Raw genomic sequence first — 14,477 nt, forward strand, 5'->3', positions numbered from 1 at the left:
TGTACTAGAACCAACCTAGATGCACCGCAGGGGCACGTGCCATTTCTACTGCCAGCCCAGCTCCACTCGAGGCACAGTAATGATACACACAGTCATTGCTTTTAACTACTTGCATTTGTACATTGTCATTTATTAGTGTGTCCTCCACAAACTTCTCCACACTGGGAGTAACGGTGCAACTTGTGATGTAAAACCCGACCCGCACCCACCGTCCCGAGTCCTTTTTATAGACCCGCCCCCCACCGTTGACATCACAAAAGGGATGGGGCACATGTCGCACGGCTATAAACCCGGAAGCCGGCAGTGTAAGGGGGGGTGGGGAGAGCAGGAAGAAGAGCTCGACTCCGACCCGCCCGCCACCTGAAAATAGGGGTGCACGGTCGGCCCGACCCGTCACTAATGGCTACCCCTAGCCTGATGCCAAAGCTCCTTGGTCTGGTTGTGAACTGCATCATAAGCCCAGAACTAAGTGTAGGACATTCTACCTTTATATATTGTATATAGGGATGCACCGAATCCAGGATTCGGCCTTTTTCAGCAGGCTTTGGATTTAGCCGAATCCTTCTGCCCAGCCAAACCGAATGCTTATTTGCATATGCAAATTAGGGGTGGAGAGGGAAATCATGTGACTTTTTGTCACAAAACAAGGAAGTAAACATTTTTTCCCCTTCCCACCCCTAATTTGCATAAGCAAATTAGGATTCGGTTCGTTATTCGGCCGAATCTTTCGCAAAGGATTCGGGGGTTCGGCTGAATCCAAAATAGTGAATTTGGTGCATCCCTAATTGTATAGTGGGACCCTGCCTCTCCCTATTGCAGCAGCCTAGGAGTATGGAAAATGAAAAAAAAGGAACTACAGAGCGCACTTTCTCAAAAACTACTCGGGTATGTCTGTGCCGCAAGAAAACATTTACATTTATTGTTGGAACTTCAGACAGTGTTTATGCATCTTTTCTACACAAGCCCATCTCATGTCAAAAAGAGGGTATATTTTCCCTTTATTGTGCCTTTAGTGAAAGGCTTATTACTTTTTTATTTTAACATTTCCTATGCCCATTTAGTTTTTACACGAGTTGATACAGTTCCTGTCCAGCTAAAAAATTGGAATCTTCCCAACACGAGTGCCATTAAATGAAACTTCGAGGAAACTTTAGGCGACTTCGGAAAACGAAGCGCCGCGTGTGCATTGCCTCAGGCAATTTTCATTTTAGCCAGTGGAGGGCAGGGGAAGGCAGTTCGGGGAGATTGTCGTCCCAAAGAAGAGGAGATTTGTCGCTGGGGTGACTAATCTCCCCGAATCTGCTTGTGTGGCCAGGATTTTAGTGGTGGGCTGGTAATATTACACATATTTCATGTGGCAAGCCTCTCCCATCCCTGGGTAGCCAGTGGGATTAGCTCTGTTCAAGTTTCATGTTGACGTAAGAGTCTAGTTTTTATCTCACACAAATGAACGTTGAGAAACACAACATTTTCCCACCGTCACTCTTCAATGTCTCTCTTGTAAAGCAAGTTGCAGCTGGCCCGCAGTGATAGAAACTTACCAAAGGAGTAGAGTAACAGCCCTGCTCCCAGCACCAGCAAGCTACTCGCCCAGCCAATCAGCAGGAACGCTGGGATCAGCAGAATAATAGCCTAATAGTCAGGAATGAGAAAACAGCATTAATCCTCTGCTTTTCTGATAATGGGCAGGCAAACATGCTGAGTAACATGTAAAGTGATAGAGATAAGTGTCCAGCTGACTAATGATGTGTCCTGGGGATAGGCATGCTCTGGGCTTTTCTTCAAATACATCAGTATATATATTCTACCCAACCTCTTAAAAAAACAAGCTTGTTAAAAAAACATTGAAGATGTTTAATCTTTAATCTGTATTTTACTGGCCAAGGTCAGACAGCTTGAAAAAAGGCTCTGTGTAGCCTGAAACATCGCTATCCAGGTCCTGCCAGCGTTCCAATAAAGGCATTTTTCAAGTTTAAAAAACTTGTGGTGCTGTACTTCAATCAATACAAGGTCAGACAAAGCCTTAGCCCTGGTCTCATCCTGAGTATTTGAGAGAAGCAGATGCGCTGCATTCATTTTCAGGATGATCTCCGCTCTGCTACACGTGCCTGGAAGTGAAGTGGTTCAGTTGTATAAAGCTGCGGCAAGGAGCAGATCCGCTTCTCTCATCTTGGTTTGTATGTGTATAATATCTATTCAATTTAGCCCTGTCTACATCTAATTGTGATCTGAAAGAGCCATGGAGCACAAGCTTAGGTTTATTAGGAATTCCTTCCTTCGCCATTTGACACTAGGGTTGCCACCCGGCCAGTATTTTACCGGCCTAGCCGGTAAAACACCTGCCAGGGCCGGGGCCGGTATTACAAATTTACCGGCAATGTAGCTGCCGGTAATTTGTAATATCATTTACAAAATCCCCTGCCCGTCTGCTTCGGGCGGTGGCCCCGCCCCTTTTGTGACGCTGTCCCCCGTGGCTCTGCCCCTTTTGCGCCGCCCCTCCTCAGCTATTTTCGGCCCCCACCAGTGGCCGGTAATTTTTTTTTTTAAAAGGTGGCAACCCTATTTGACACAAACGTACCCGTTTCACAGCCTTGATTTCATTTCCTGGGCTGATTCTGCGAGCGTATCCTCCCTGGATCAAAGCCATGGTGACTCCAATGAAGAAAAACATCTTCCCCTGCTGCATGCTGCCAAAGGAAATCACAGAGAGCAGGTTATGGGCAGGTTACGGACAGGTTACGGGCAGGTTATGGGCAGGTTACGGACAAGTTACGGGCAGGTTACGGGCAGGTTACGGACAGGTTATGGGCAGGCCTCACAGCCGGCAACACTTATGACTATTGAGCTCTGCTTGCTCTCCAGCCCAGCTGAGCTCATCCCCATGTTAACAAGTAACAGCTGTTCTGGCTGCGGTCCACCTCCCCTGTGTGCTGTGTTTATACCGCACAATAATAAATCATTGTACTGAGAGATGAAAGTCAGCTCAGAAGGGAGATACATCACTGGGAAACAAGTGTTCCAATTAGTCTTACCTCTCTCCCACACCGCTGCTTAGTTCTGCTGAGCTAACCACACACTGGGTAGCCGCTAAAAGTCTAACACATTGCTCCCAATGGAGAAAGGCACACACGTGTAAAGGCAATCAGGACAATAAATTACAAATTCCTTTGCCTTGAGTTTCTCGCAGCACATGTTTGCAGTTGTTATCACTGCCTAAAGGTGGCCACAGACGTTACGATTACAATCTTTCCTGGAAAAGGTATTTCCAGGAAAGATTGTTTGTTTCAATACATACGTGTAGAGCTGAATTGTGAGATATACAGGTAGAAACAATAGAATTCTAGCTGTATCTGAAGATTCAGCACTACCAATGAGCAATGTTTGGGTGCCTTCAAAGGTGCTCAATCTAAGTTTTATGGCCAGCCCGAACAACAAACCAACCAATATCCAAGTCTTCTGCCGATTAAGGTTGCCTCCTCACCCCTTTGAAACCTAACACATATGCAATCCACAGCCTGCATGGCTAATTAGCAATACATTTAGATGCATAGAACTGATTTATGTGCAGCCATGCAGCATGGCTCTAAATGAATTGCTAATTAGCCATGCAGGCTCTGGATTCCATATGTGTTCAGTTTCAAAGAGGTAAGGTGGCAGCCCTACACTGACCCCATCTAAAAAAAACAAATGCTCTGTAAGGCTACACATGTATTATTATTGCTACTTTTTATTACTCCTCTTTCTATTCAGGCCTCCTCTATTCATATTCCAGTCTCTTATTCAAATCAATGCATGGTTGCTAGGGTAATTTGGACTCTAGCAACTAGACTGCTGAAATTGCAAACTGGAGAGCTGCTGAATAAAAAGCTAAATAACTCAAAAACCACAAATAATAGAAAAAAATTAAATTGCAAACTAATTGCAAATTGCCTCAGAATAGAACTTCCGACACCATACTTAAAGTTAATTTAAAGGTGAGCAACCCCTTTCAATAAACTAACAGACACAATAGAGTAGAGGACTGTACAGGGTCAGTTTATTCACGTGTAGAGCTCTATGGTGTAAGGGAGATGTCAGGGTGAGGGATGACAAGGGAATGTTGTTTCAGGTGCAATTATTGACTTGTGTTTAGAGACAGGACATCTCACCCTTGACCCTCTTGCTGTTTTTTGGGAACTACGATTCCCATCATCCTCAGTCAGCTGTTCCCAGAGGTCGTTGTTTGCTTTGGGAACAGTGGAAGTTTTTGCATGATGGAAAGTTGTGTTGTTGTGTTTGCCAGGTACAGCTGTTAGGGCTCTTACAGACGAGCGGTTTTAGCTGCGTTCAGCCGCAGGGGAGCGCAGGAGTAGACGCACTGAATTCTTTTCAATGGGGCTGTACTCACACAGACGCATGTAAGCTCCAAACACAGGAAAAATGCAACATGCTGTGTCCCAACCTGCGCTCGTCGCTTACATGCAACTGTGTGAGTACAGCCCAATCAAAAAGAATTCAGTGCGTCTTCTCCTGTATTCACCACGGCTTAACGTATGAAACTGGAAAGCAGGTGAGCGCAGCTAAAAACGCTCGTCTGTACCAGCCCTTAGACTGTAGGTCTCCTAGCCTCACAACAGGACTGTTAGCAGCTGCACCGTTCAGTAAGAGATGCCTTCAGAGCAGACTCTACTATGGAGCAGTTGTCATTACAGAAAAGCAAGGTGTAACAGTTCAATATCTCCCCGCATTGCCTCATTTCTTTACATTTGGTGCCCATTGGACTCTGTGCGTATGTCCAGCTGATACATTTGGACAGCTAAGCTGCAGGGCCGGCCTTAGGCCAATTGGGCCCCGCACCTCTGGGGGGCCCCGCACCACAGGGCAGCACAGATAATATTTCCCTCAGCACATGATGCTGCCTGGCCTGCCCCCAACTTTGAGAGTCCAGCCCATCCCCAAATCCATAGGTCTAGCCTGCCCCCAACTCTCATAGGCCCAGCTTTCCTCCAACCTTGATAGGCCCTGCCTGCCCCCAATCCAACCAAGCCTGCTCCCAAGCTGATTTGGCCCAGCCCCAAACTAATTGGCCCAGTCCACTCTCCTATTTCCTCCCTCTCTCTCTTACCCTGTGTGCCCCTATTATGTGCCCCTATTTCATCCCTCTCACTCTCTTACCTTGTCTGCCCCTTTCCTTTCTATTTTGTGCCTGTATGCCCTTATTTTCCTAAATACTTGGTGTGTCAGTAGCCAGCAACACTTTGTCTAGGGGCCCCGCCAACATGGTCCCAATTGGGCCCCACATTTGATAGGACCAGCCCTGCTAAGCTGGTTAGGCAGGGCGCCTAATAGACTAGTTATGGGGCAACGATCCGGGAGGGAATGCGCTGTGGGTGAAGGGGTTGGTGGTGGAGTGGATCTTTGGGTAGCATTCGCGGAGGAATGAAGCACAGCATATTTAGAGTAACAGATTAAACAGACACTACGAGTCCATTTGATTATCTACGGTCTGGGAGGGGATCTCATGCGGGTGAAGGTGGTGGATTGGAGCCTGAGTTAAGGGTTAAGGTTAAGGGTTTGAGCTCCTAAGCCACTGAAGCATTACAAACAAACGCCTGCAGCTGTGATATAGTTTACTGCATCAGGTTAAACAATACCCCAGACATGACATAAGTGATCATCCACCTGACCAATCCATTGCCTCTGGTCAATTCATCTCCCTGCTACTAACGTTGTTTTTAATGGCGGATTACTGGTCAGCTTTTCATTTTAATCTGGTTATTAAAAGTTATGTTTTAATTAACTCTTTATACGAGATTTCGGATGTAACAGAAGGGAGGGTGCAGAAATATGGGTCCGTTCTTTTTCACATATAATTGCCTACTTGACCTTGCACACCATTTACTGTTCTCAATTGCTGATGGGAGGTGCTCCCCAATATTCTATTTATCTTTACATTTGGACAGTGCAGATAGTGTTTATTCACTCGCCCCTGGACTTCTCTCTCTGGGACGAGTAACGCTGGCCATAGACGTGCGGATACCATTGTATGAAACTAATTTTTGTACGATATTCGGTGCATGTATGGTGGGAGATAAGCCGACTGATATCAGCAGTAGGGTTTCCACCTCACCCCCTTGAAACTGGACACATATGGAATCCACAGCCTGCATGGCTAATTAGAAATTCATTTAGATGCATGCTGCAGACTAACCTGATTTAGGGCTCTTACACACGGGCGTTTTTTGCTGAGCTGCCCGTTCCGCTTTCTTCCGGTCAGCCACAGGGGAACACAGGAGTAAACACGGAATGAGAGCGCAGCAAAAAACGCCCGTGTGTAAGAGCCCTTATGTGCAGCCATGCAGCATGCGTCTAAATTAATTGCTAATTAGCCATTCAGGCTGTGCGTTCCACATGTGTTCAGATTTTAATGGGCTGAGTTGCCAACCCTAGGTCAGTGACCCCCCCCATTTGAATGCTGGAAAGAGGCAGAAGAAAAGGGGAAATAATTCAAAAACAGTAAAAAAATAAAAAATAAAGGTCAACTGAAAAGTTAAATTGAAGGGTTGATTAGAATTAGTCATTCTATAACATACTAAAAGTTAACTTGAAGATGAATCACCCTTTAATTGCATTCAGAGAGTCAATACGGTTACTGTCAATTTATGATTGTCAGATACAAATCTGCCTAGGTGCTGACAGTTTTCATTCTACATGCAAACAGCATTGTATTTCATACATGTAAAGTTCTCAGTCTGTACTGAAATATTGCTGTAGAAGCTTGTGCTTGGCTCATTCTGTGCATTCAAGTCATTCTAAGGCTAAAACTGCAGCTGCAATCTGATATACATTATAATAGGATCAGTATTCAGCACTTGGCTCATCTCACCCAACCACTTGCAGCTGAAAATGCTAAAAGCTACCCAGTCCCTGGATGAAAAATAATTGTTCTAATACAAACCATGACTTTCCGTTACCAACAAATCTGTATTTCATTTTGGTAAAGAGAAATGGTATTTAGAGGGATATGAAGCCTTTCCAATGTGCGGCTGGAACAAGTGCACCTTTCCTTTTCATGGACTGGGCACAAAAGGGGTGTAATGGATCTGGGTCTGATCCAGACGTACAGTCAGGGGAACATTCCTACACAGTTACAGCGTGTCTGCTACAGGCCCAGTACCAATGCCCTGCAGTATTGCCTTTCACGTTTTGTTGGACTGAAATAATAAACAGGAGTGATCCTTGTTGGAGAGGGGGAAAAAAATTGCATTTTGCACCTAGAAAGGCATCATTCTCTTCTTACACACCCCTTGTTGCCCCTTGTTTACACTGCAAATAATTCACTCTACAATACAAAATTTCATTCCTGAACCAGCAAGTGTATTTTAGTTGTAATATTGGTGTGTAGGGGCATCTCAGGTCATTTTGCCTGGTCATGTGCTTTCAGAAAGAGCCAGCACTTTAGGATGGAACTGCTCTCTGGCAGGCTGTTGTTTTTCCTACTCAATGTAACTGAATGTGCCGCAGTGGGACCTGGATTTTACTATTGAGTGCTGTTCTTAGATCTACCAGGCAGCTGTTATCTTGTGTTAGGGAGCTGCTATCTGGTTACCTTTCCATTTTTCTGTTGTTATACTGGGGGAGGGGGGTGATATCACTCCAACTTGCAGTACAGCAGTAAAGAGTGGCTGAAGTTTCTCAGAGCACAAGTCACATAACTGGGGGCAGCGGCGAAACTGACAATATGTCTAGCCCCATGTCAGATTTCAAAATTAACTATAAAATAAAATCTGTTTGCTTTTTTGAGAAATGGATTTCAGTGCAGAATTCTGCTGAAGCAGCACTATTAACTGATGTGTATTAAATAAAAAAAAAACATGTTTTCCCATGACAGTATCCCTTTAATAAAATAGTTTCAGCATTGTGCAATAGTCCTGGGCAGCTCTGCTATCCCTATTCCAGGGTGCAAGTACATAAAGTGATGATTGTATGCGGGTGCTGCCAGTGGAACCCTAATCTCAGTTTATATGGTGAGTAATTTAGAACCAAGAGTTGTCTGGTGTAAGGTAGGCCCTGTATAAGATGAGCCCCTGCAGTAATGACAGAGATAAATATGTGGTTAAATATACATACTGAAATGGAACAGGAAAATCCATAAGAGTCAGCCTAGATGCATTAGTTGTATAAGGTAGTGTAACGTGTCCATTAAAGTCAGCAGCAGAGACTAAACATCTTCTCATAGTTCTCTATTCTTCTTTGCAGATTTGTATTATTTTACAGAATGCAGCCGCTGTCTCCTATTCCCATGCTGGACAGTCAGAATCTTAATGCACCTAAAATAGATCTGCCCAGGATTCAGCCATTTTCAGCAGGATTTAGATTCGGCTGAATGCTTGTGCCTGGCCAAACCGAATCCAAATTTTTAAAATCATGTGACCTTTCATCATAAAACAAGGAAGTAAAAAATTTTTTAACCGCTTTCTCTTTCTCCCGCCACCTCACTGATTTGCATACGCAAATTAGGGTCCGGATTCGGGTCGGTATTTGGCGAATCTTTCACAAAGGATTCAGGGGTTTGGCCAAATGCAAAATAGTGGATTCAGTGCTCCCCTAAAAAGAACCCACAGAGGTCATGCATGAAATTCTTGCCCCAGAATTATTTGAGGTAATGATGGAAGCGAGTGTCTCGATTGTTGCAAAAGTCGGTAACAATTGCCAGACTTTACAGCACCTACATTGTACCCCAAAAAGTCATACTAAGCCAATCACCCAGTGTTGAGCTATGATGGGAAGTTGTGACGGTTCATAAAGGAGAGTCTTGTGTGCCTTTTGTTTCAAGGGATTTTGCCCAGATTTTCTTTAAACTTACCCCAACAAATAACTATGGAGCAACTGTATTTTTGATATTAAAGGGGAACTATCGCAAACATTTAAATGTAATATAAATGAGAGTCTTAGCTGAATCTTGTGTGCCTTTTGTTTCAAGGGATTTTACCCAGATTTTCCTTAACCTTACCCCAGCCAGTAATCACTATGGAGCAACTGTCTGTTTGATATTAAAGGGGAACTATCGCAAAAATTAAAATGTAATATAAGCTTCAGCATACTGAAATAATAAAATTTATAAATACAATCAATAAAAAATTCTGTACCGTCTCTGAAATAATCAAGTTTATCTTCACTATTCCTCTCTCAGCATCTGTTTCTCTTCATTCTGTCTTCATTCAGGAGTTGGGTGTCAGATATTCATTGACAGTTAGATCCAATATATCTTATAGGGGGGCTCCTTTCCTAGCAGATGTAACAAAATAACTGCATTTTGCACAAATCCTGCATGTGGAGAGACATGATGTCTGGTGATTTTAATAGAGTGAGCTCTAATATATCTTCTAGGCAAAAGGAGCCCCCCTATAAGATATATTGGATCTAACTGTCAATGACTATCTGACACCCAACTGCTGCATGAAGACAGAATGAAGAGAAACAGATGCTGAGAGAGGGATAAACTTGGTTATTTCAGAAACAATGCAGAATATTTAATTGATTGTATTTAGAAAGTTTCTTATTTCAGTATGCTGAAGCTTATATTACATTTTCATTTTTGAGATAGTTTCCCTTTACACACTAGTAGTGAACAAAATAACAGCAGTAACCATGTATGAAAAGAAGTGGTGAGTTGATGGTATTTGTCTTTTAGCATGATACATTATTTCCCTCAGTGTGTCAGGCCCTCTCTTTGGAAATACAATTTTCTGCTAGTGGCCAGGGTTCCACCACGCCTTACCTGTTGAACTGGAAGCGTTGGTGAGTGAGAAAGCTAAGGGTGTACTCCAGGCCAGAAAACAGGAAGAGGTACAGGAAATAGACCATCCCCAGCAACCGCAGCTTCTGAACATCTACATAGATACAAAAAAATCAGTACATTATTTATGCAAGGGGAAAGTTTATGGTTCTATATACTGCTATCTATTAAACAGTAATATATAGTTATATTATAGAACTATAAAATATAGTATAATTATAAGGGAAATAGAGAACCCAATTTGCTCTATTGATTTACTCCTCTAGCATTGAACTGCTGTGCAACTTTTCTCAATCAGCAGCCATATAACCAGGGTTTAAATCAGAAACCTGAGGGACCAATACAATGTCGTAAAGGAACAGTTCAGTATAAAAATAAAAACTGGGTAAATAGATAGGCTGTGCAAAATAAAAATATAAAAAAATATAAAAATATAGTTAGTTAGCCAAAAATGTAATGTATAAAGGCTGGAGTGACTGGATGTCTACAATAGCCAGATCATTACTTTCTGCTTTGCAGCTCTCTTGGTTTCCACTGATTGGTTATACTCCAAACTAAATCTATATTTAAGCATAAAAACTTAACGAGTGAAATAACTCACCAAATTAAACAGGTGGCCCAGGTGCTCATGCCCCAGGCCCTCAGCCCAAGGGAGCAGACAAGCCGTATGTAGGTAAACAAAATGTTGGAGCAAGGTCCCACATAGATCAGACTGATGATAAGTAAAAATATGAAAGTTTTTTATATATATAAATAAATATAAACATCTCATGCCTAGTGCGTTTCTTGTCACTGGGACACTTAGTCATAGTGCCTTGCTCCAACATTTTGTTTACCTTCCGCTGATTGGTTACCAGGCAGTAACCAATCAGTGAATTGAGGGGGGGCACATGTGTCATAACTGTTGCTTTTGAATCTGAGCTGAATGCGGAGGATCAATTGCAAACTTACTGAACAGTTATGACCCATGTGCCCCCCCCCTCAAATCACTGATTGGTTACTGCCGGGTAACCAATCAGTGGAAAGCAAGAGAGCTGAAAAGCAGGAAGTAGTGTTCTGGCTATTATGTTACACATCCAGTCACTCCAGCCTTTATACATTACATTTTTGGCTAACTAACTATATTAGAAACATTATTTATTTTGCACAGCCTGTCTATTTACCCAGTTTTTATTTTTTACACTGAACTGTTTCTATAACCATCCTCCCCATCACCACCATGACCACTGTTGCCCAGATATTGGCACCCAGGACCCCTGATTCCATTCAGTGGCCCCCCAGATAGAACCTAACTGGAGCCCAGTCCCAGATCTTGCTCTATATACATAATATGTACTGATGTCTTATCCCCCCTGGACTTCACCACTGCACCTGTACCCTGCACTCCAGGATGACACAGTATCCCAGCACATCAGTAGATATGGAAAGCAAGTAGATTTAGGGTTTAATCACCTTCTAATAAGGGTAAGGGCACATGGGTAGACATCTCCTCTTCTTCAGGGCGACAATCTCCCCAAACTGCCTTCCTGCCGGCTAGAATGAAAAATCGCCAGCAGGATGACACTGGCGGCGCTTCGTTTTCCGAAGTCGCCCAAAGTTGCCTCACGAAGAAACTCTGGGTGACTTCGGAAGATGAAACGCTGCGAGTGCCATCCTACTGGCGATTTTTAGAAGGCAGTTCGGGGAGATTGCCGCCCCGAAGAAGAGATTAGTCGCCGGGGAGACTAATCTCCCCAAATCTGCCCGTGTGCCCTTACCCTAAGGGTTGTATGTAACTGTTCTGTGCTGGTGAGTGTGTGGGAAAAGAATCTGTGAGCTGTATAAAGGACAGAGCTTTAGCATCTGGTTTCACTGCTCCGGCTCTCATTATTAGCAAAAGGCAAGAATGCAGCCAACATTTTGCTACTAGAACTTTAGCGCCCCCTGGCAGTTTCATTAAGAACTACAAATATATGTGTTATTCACATCAAAAGAGCTCTGCTCCACTGAACTTGTTCAACTACAACTCTTGGAATCCTCTGCTGACAAGTGCAATAAGTGACTGTAACCCACAGTCATTTCCCAGTATTGTTCAGCCCCTGGGGTTGATGAGAGTTTAAATCCCAACTCATGTATTTCCTGCACCTGAAGAAAAAGGATAAGTAAACCTAAATCTAACCAGGGAACAGTGGAAGAATGAATACCCCTCAATGGTCCCTCAGTGTTCCACTGGCCAGCTAATGTGCAAGAGGTTCTTTGGGCACTTTTTAAAATGAACTTATTTTGTACAATGAAGTAGATAGAAACTTAAGCTTCGCACATACTTTCAGTGGATGGAGAATCCTTTCTTCGCGTGATGGCTGAGAAATTAAACAAAGCAACAGGACTGAGCAGGTCTGAGGCCCCTTTAAATCCAGCGGTTACAGAGGGAACCTAAATGGAAATAAAAATGTGTGCTTAGCACTTGTTTATAAAGTTGCACCTTAACCCCATCCTTTAAATGAATTTTAGATTGGGAGACCAATGCTGGATAAATAAAAAAAAATGTACTGGGGCAGGTGCTTTAAAAACTTGTTTTATATATGTCCTTACCCACAAGACACTGACAGTCCAAATCATTATAGAGAATATCCAGTTTTCCTATCTAGGTATTTCTACCAAGCAGTCTCCCATTGGAACAAAATATATGTTACAAAATCATATTAAAAAATAATTCATTAACATTGAAAGTTTAAGTAAGAAAAACCCCCAAGAGGCTCTTCTCTATTATGTCTCAGTCCTTGAAGCTCTGCAGTGTTACTGAAAAACCTGGAAATAGCAAGCCATTTTAATAAAAAAATTATTTTTTAAGATGGAATCCATAAGAGGTAAACTCCAGGACAGAAGCTACGAGGGGGAGCTGGAGTGGTATCTGTGGGTCCAGCACCTGGAGAACTTGCAACCTAGAGGAACCATGAGCTGAATACAAGATACTCTGACCTTTTATACAGCTAGGACCTGATAAACTCTCCTAAAGTGCAGGCACAAGTCACATGACTGGGGGCAGCTGGGAAATTGACAATATGTCTAGACCCATGTCAGATTTCAAAACTGAATATAAAAAAATCTGTTTGCTCTTTTGAGAAATGGATTTCAGTGCAGAATTCTGCTGGAGTAGCACTATTAACTGATGCGTTTTGGAAAAAAAAAACATGTTTTCCGATGACAGGATCCATTTAAGGAATAATATGTCATGAGTCTGATGATGCCATTCATGCAGTTATATGTATACTATTTAGCAAAGCTTATTCTTGTTACCTCTGTCAACAGTAACCTATTCTTTCATTTGAAAATTGAAAATAAATAAAAACTTTAAATCAAAAAAAAAAATGTAAAGTTTAAGTAAGAAAACCCCCCAAGAGGCTCTTCTCTATTATGTCTCAGCCCTTGGAGGCTGTGCAGTGTCCCTGGAAAACCTGGAAATAGAAAACCCTTTTAGATATTTTTTCTTAATGCAGTCTTTGCCTTGGTCATTCACCTACAGCAAATATTCTCTATTGGGGGGAACCTACATATGCAGGGACGTTACTACAGAGTAAGCAGACCCTGCGGCTGCAGGGGGCCCAGGAGGTACAGGGGGGCCCTGTGAAGCCATAATTAATAAGCTATTTTCATATATATTGGTAAACAGGACAACCTCTGCATATTTGGAGGGCTCTAAAATTAATTTGCTGTGAGGCCCAATAACATCTAATTACGCCAATATACATATGTGTTTGAGAACAATGTACTTACAGTAACTACCTGTATATTGTTTAAAAGACACATCTATATGCTTCAGTTCTTCCCCCAAATTTTACACCCCTGTAAATTGGGGAAAAAACTCTCTCTCTATTCAGCAGACCATCTGAAGCCCCAATCCTGCACTCATGATTAGTATTGTTATTACTATGCATTATTTCTTTAGCACCAACACATTACACAGCACGTTACAGAAATCTCGCATTATTAGCTATCATTTTAAATCTTTAATGTAATAGAAATCCTGTATCAGATGCAGTTACCGGTTTGTGCTTGTCCATAAAGAGTTAAGTTGTTTGAAGGGGAAAGGACTGGATTATTTTACACATACACACCCTATATGTATAGGCATGGCTGAGATTCTTACAGCAGATTGTCAAATTTTATAGGCGCATTCCCACTGCATGATCCTGACAAGTCCAACTGTGGGCTGTGGCTAAATCCCCCTAGCCAGGCACATCATCCTAATTTAATTGATTTGATGAATTAAAATTGTCCAAACTGTATAATAAAATCTGGCATATATGGCCTGCTTTACATAGTTACATAGTTAAATCGGGTTGAAAAAAGACAAAGTCCATCAAGTTCAACCCCTCCATTAGAGCTGCAGGGCAACAGAGTGATTTGCCTGATCTATAATCATATTCTTAGGGTGGCTGCTTTTATAAGAGTTTTGCACTAGAAATAACAATTATAATAATACAGGTAAGGGACCTGTTATCCAGAATGCTTGGGACCTGGGATTTTCCGGATAAGGAGTCTTTCCGTGATTTGGATCTTTATAGCTTACCGGTAAGTCTACTAGAAAATAATGTAGACATTAAATAAACCCAATAGGCTGGTTTTGCCTCCAATAAGAATTAATTATATCTTAGTTGGGATAAAGTACAAGTTACTGTTTTATTATTACAGAGAAAAAGGAAATCATTTTTACAAATCT

At 42.5% G+C, this 14,477-nt stretch overlaps 1 protein-coding gene across 3 annotated transcripts in view; it reads right to left on the reverse strand.

The window, feature by feature from the left end:
• Positions 1 to 14,477, reverse strand: part of mfsd10.S (major facilitator superfamily domain containing 10 S homeolog) — a 44,023-nt gene that overhangs the window by 3,890 nt on the left and 25,656 nt on the right. For all 3 annotated transcript variants that reach the window (XM_018235916.2, XM_041574813.1, NM_001091338.1), the window contains 4 exon segments: positions 12,082 to 12,190; positions 9,761 to 9,872; positions 2,579 to 2,687; positions 1,542 to 1,632 (listed from right to left, as the gene is read on the reverse strand). In XM_018235916.2, coding sequence (XP_018091405.1) covers positions 1,542 to 1,632; positions 2,579 to 2,687; positions 9,761 to 9,872; positions 12,082 to 12,190 — 421 coding nt within the window.

Source organism: Xenopus laevis, chromosome 1S (genome assembly GCF_017654675.1).
Source record: "Xenopus laevis strain J_2021 chromosome 1S, Xenopus_laevis_v10.1, whole genome shotgun sequence".
NCBI lineage: Eukaryota > Metazoa > Chordata > Amphibia > Anura > Pipidae > Xenopus > Xenopus laevis.